The following is a 5,237-nucleotide window of genomic DNA, read 5'->3' as shown; positions in this document are numbered from 1 at the left end:
TTATGCTAAATAAGGTATGAATCTAAAAAGCAAGCAATTTTAGAATTCTACACACTTCTAAAATAAGGTTTTAAGATTAATTATACTTTCTGTATCTGAAATAATATGACTCAGTTTTAAGTATTTAGATCATATTTCAAGTTATAGCATTCATGCTTTTAATATTAAAGTTTAATACACATCTGAAATTCCTTTTTAAAAAAATTCCATTTTGTGGAAATCCAAAGTCTGTAAATTTTCACTGAAATTAATAATAAATTTTAAAAAATTCCATTTTGAAAAGCAAAATTTTAATAGATCACTAGTGATTTATAGGGAGAGACTTTAAGCTAATTTCTTGGTATTTTTAGCTGACACTTCTAGTTGACTAATCTTCTTGAACACAGAGCTCATAATGAACTTACTGATTAGTAATAAATATACTTAACAAACAAATATAAGTTATTTTAAAATTTTTAAGAGAATAGGAACTAAATTTTAAGGTGTGAGTTCTTCCTTGAAATGCTAAAAGTGCTAAATAAAATTAATCAATTCTGTAAGAACTCTAAGACAGAAGAACACAAATATAATTGAAATTATTTTCTAACCAAAGCTCCAACTTCAATATTAAAAAAACCCAACCCAAAGCAACAACAACAAAACTCCCAACAAAATATCTCTTTTTTGTGTCTTCAAGAAGTTTTCCAAATGATTTGTAAATGTCAGGGAACTCTACTCTAACTCTATTATTTCATGTGTCATGTTTAACTAAAGTATAGTGGTAATCCATGCTACATATATTTACTTCTATTGCTTATCTGATTAACTCAAACTAAAATTCTTAGTACTTACCAAGATACTTTAATTTTCTATTAAATGACCATTTATATGCTGTTGGCTTACCATTATACGCAGAAAAAGGAAAAAACGAAAACTACAGTTTCCATAGACGTGACTGCTGGGCTTTATGTTATGATGTAATACCTATTGTTTTATCTTCCAAATAAGACACAAGTTTTTTAACATCTACTTGCCAATGAAAAAACTCTTTACAACTTTAAAAGGTGTACACAGTTTTGTGAACTTATAATCATCACATATATACACACACAAATAAACATACAGTCACACAGCCGTATTGTTGGTGTTCTTTTCTGTGTTAAACTAAAATTAGACATTTCCATGGGATGAGTCAGACTATGTTTAGACCATATCACCATGGATAAGTTCACATTATCATTTGAAATACTGGCCTTTTAATACAATGAGAAAGCATATTAATTAAACAAATGAGAAAGATATACTTTCTTGTAAGAAAGGTAAAAATGTAAGCTGGCAACAAACGTTAACGACTTTAAATCAATGATGTTCACTGAACTCGTCTTCAATCCATTTATCGCACCATCCTGAAGAATGGAAATGCTTTGATAATATTCACCTTCTTTTCTAAGACATCAGCAGTCACCAGAGCTGTAAGTTCTTAAAAACTTCAATAATGTATTTGGCAGATAATTTCTTACAGTCCAAATTTTTTTTTTTCTTCCACAGGCAATGCTGGTTCTTTGGGTTCTTGCTTAACTTGGCTCACTGAAATGGTATGGTCTGGAGTTTCTTCAACTTAAAAATCAAACACAAAAGAAAAGTCCTAAAGATTAATACACTTGCCATCTTTAAACTTACTAAATTTAGAAGTAAAGCACAAAACAGTAGTTTGGAAAAAGAAGTGATTTAGAAAAGTTAATGTGTTTGAGACGCAATGCTTTTGATATATTAAATCACTTAGTATGGTTCTAGTAATGAAAAAAAAATAGAGAAAACCATAAAGTTATCCTCTTAAAGATCCTTGGTGAAAAGCCACCTTCAATTTAATAAAATTATAGGGACCATCATTGATTTAAAGCCAACTGTGTTTTAAAATATGTACGAATAGATGTCAAAGAATCTCCCAATTTACTAGCATGTATGTTTTGCTGTTTACAGGTACACAGATTCTCGATGAGCTAACATATCCATATGGTACCCACATGTGATTATATATCAAGGATAATTTTTCTTCCCTTAAAGAACTTGACTGGATCAGTATTTAAGTGGGGGTGGAAAGTCACATCTTAAATGACGGCTTTGACTTTGTTCTCAGCTGTTTCTTGAAGTCCTAAAATATTGCATAATGTTATTTATATCTGATATTTTATGTATTTACAATGAAAAAAATACTCTCTGGCTTCTTGAGGAGTGGCAGGTATGAGGGCTCCAGGCACCGGTGGTGTTCTTTTTGCCCCACATGGGGGTTGGCAGAGCAGACTCGCCAAATGAACTGGGGGTCTGTGGCCCAGAGTTTGCCAACTTTTGGGCGTGCCAGGATGGTAAGATACTGAAAGGCCCAAACATTCCTCTAGGTCGTATAGCCCTGGTTTGTTTACTTGTCGTACAGCGGTAACTTGTGGTTGCTGTGAAGCTAACACTGTGACACTGATGTGTCAAATGCGCTAATGGTTGGTTACCCAATTCGGATAGTGTGGGGCAGAGCTCCCCAATTAAACAAGCTTGGAAGCAGGAGTAGCATCCACTTCCGTAATAGCTTGTCTCTGGAAACCCTATGAACCTGGAGAGAGGATGAAAGACACACAAGCGTTGAGGACTCTCCTTCATAGGGTCGCTATGAGTCACCTGCGACTCACCGGCATTTAACAACAACAACAACATATTCCACATATCAGAATTACCACTGTAAACTGGTAAGTGAGAAGTTTAAGACTGAATTTTCATTTTCTCAGGAATATCTGTTTTTCAGTTGCTGTAGGGCACAGAGACTAACAAGAGCAGATTTGCTCAGAAAGTATAATAAAGCACTTATTTAATACACTGGAGCTGACTCAACAGCACTTGACCACAACAGTTTCTTACATCAAGGTTGTTGGAATTTAGCCTCAGCTACAGAAAACTAACAGAGGATGGACTGTGGTGACTCTATAACTTTATATTCAGTTTAAGAATCTCCACAGATTATGATCTAATTTGATAATTTATTGAAGTTTGGATTCAATGACAGGCTTCTTTAAAGCAATCTGGGTTAGAGTTCCCATAAACCCCTTGCTGTAACATAAAGGAAGCAGAAAAGAATGGAAAGAAGTTTTGATGGAAGACACTTATGGCTTTAAATATCTTCTCTGTCATTTACTATATGTGATCTTTACAGAATTACTTCTCTGAGTCTTGGTCTTATCAAGTAATGTGGGGATCTCCCCTAGTTTCTATAAAGATATTCTTTGCATGTCAGCCTTCAGCATGCTATCTTCTCTGTACTATTTCAATTTTAGTGTATGTGCTGCTGAAGCAAGCACTATAATGATATTTCTGGTTAAATAGTATAAAATATCTCTGATGAAAAACCCACCAAAGAAAAGGAAAAACACAGTCTAAAAGTTATTAATGAAAAGTTTCCCTTCCTCCCATTTTAGTTGATTCACTGAATGTAAAACCAACCCACTGAGTAGAAATAATGGCTTATTTTGTGGTGTGATAAGGATAATAATTCATAAATACAGAACAAACAAAGAAATAACATCCTAAATTGCTTTTAACTTACTAAGAGTGGGATGGCTGTCTATAATCCGTATTGGAATGGTCTGCACATCTCCCAATAGAATCTGAGGAACATTTCCTTCTAGGTGTTCTGTATCCTCAACATCTCCAACTTCCACCAGCTGATCCATTGCAACTAAAGTCTGATCTGGTCCTGGAGAGTTACCCATGGCAGAGGCAGTATTATTGTTTGGCGTTAGGCATATGTCTGTTTGAAGGCTATGACTCTGACCAAGTAATGGAGAATTATTACTCATTACAGCACTTCCTAATGAATCCAGAAGTCTTGAAGGACTGGAGGACAGGTTGTTATTTACTGATATCAGAGCTGGTGATTCATCAGGAGAGGTGAATCTTGTTGGTAACTGCAAACCCTTTTAAACAAAAACAGTAGTATCAAAATGTTTTATTTATCATGCATAATTTTTGCATAGGCTTTATTATTCTTTTGACACAAAATTGGAACAAAGATGAGTATAACAACAAAAACCAAACCTGTTGTATCAAGTTGAGTCTGTCTCATAAAGAACTTATAGAAAAACAAAAGAACTACATCATAGAGTCTTTAAGTCTGAAAATCATTACAGAAGCAGACAGCTACATATGTCTCTTATGGACCTGCTGGTAGTTTCGAACTGCCAATCTTTTAGTTACCTGTAGAGAACATGATCATGTCACCACCAGGGTTATTTCACAAGTGTATAATCCATCATCACTGAGTCAAATTCAACTGATGCTGCATAGTTACTATCATATATTAAGTAAGAATAGAAAAGAGTACCAAGGGAAAAGTAGTACTAAAAAATTTTAATGCAGTCATAGTCAACAGCTTTTTTCAAACCAAACTATTTGAATTACCATCTTAAATCAAGAAACAAAAGATCAAGAACCTGCTAATGAAAATATTTTTTACCATAATCATTTTATAAGAATTTTCTGAAAATCTCTAGGAGAAAAATATTAAGACAGAATGAGAAGGGATTAAAATTATACTAGCTCACCTACCTGCAACTGTGCAAATATTTTGGGCTGAAATGAGGAAAGTGAAGAAAACAACTGGGTTGGCTCTGGAGACAAAGAACTCCTTGTCTGATTTGCTTCCACTTTGGTAGAAATTGATTCTCCTGGCGAATTACCTAAGTGACATAAAAAAAATAACCTCTTAAAATAGAACCATTTCTATATATTTCTCAGATATTATCCTTTATTACAAATCTTACTAGAATTGGTAGGAAATAAGGCCAACGGATTGCCCAGGACTTTAAGACGTAGTTATCTATGTCACTATTTCCAGAAAATGGCAGAGTGACTAAATGACACAGGGCACTTACAAAATAGAAAACACTGAAATATGAAAAAAAATACATGTATATATGTATGTTCTGTACAACAGAATACATTTAGATAACAGAAATGGCAAAGGAGGTTGAGTTTTCAAGTATGGAAATACAAAGGAAGAGGAACAGTTGTAAGCAGATACTGGTGACTGGGACATGGAATGTGAGAACCATGAATATAGGAAAATTAGATATTGTTAAGGAAGAAATGGAACACATAAATATTGACATACTAGGCACTGGTGAGATGAGATGGACTGGCATGGGGCATTTTGAGTCGGATGACCATATGATATATTACTCTAGAGATGAAAAAGTGAGGGAAAATGGAGTTGCTTT

General features: G+C 34.0%; 1 protein-coding gene across 1 annotated transcript in view; it reads right to left on the bottom strand.

The window, feature by feature from the left end:
* CARF (calcium responsive transcription factor) overlaps window positions 1–5,237 on the bottom strand; it is an 88,160-nt gene that overhangs the window by 30,895 nt on the left and 52,028 nt on the right. Inside the window, 5 exon segments of the mRNA XM_006889151.1 lie at window positions 1,468–1,518; window positions 1,520–1,596; window positions 3,566–3,935; window positions 4,567–4,697; window positions 4,808–4,905. Coding sequence (XP_006889213.1) covers window positions 1,468–1,518; window positions 1,520–1,596; window positions 3,566–3,935; window positions 4,567–4,697; window positions 4,808–4,905 — 727 coding nt within the window.

The sequence above is a fragment of the Elephantulus edwardii genome, unplaced genomic scaffold, assembly GCF_000299155.1.
Source record: "Elephantulus edwardii isolate Elephantulus edwardi_28Jun2011 unplaced genomic scaffold, EleEdw1.0 scaffold00075, whole genome shotgun sequence".
Lineage (NCBI taxonomy): Eukaryota > Metazoa > Chordata > Mammalia > Macroscelidea > Macroscelididae > Elephantulus > Elephantulus edwardii.
The sequence above is the reverse complement of the archived record's forward strand: the minus strand, read 5'-3'. Positions and strand labels throughout refer to the sequence as shown.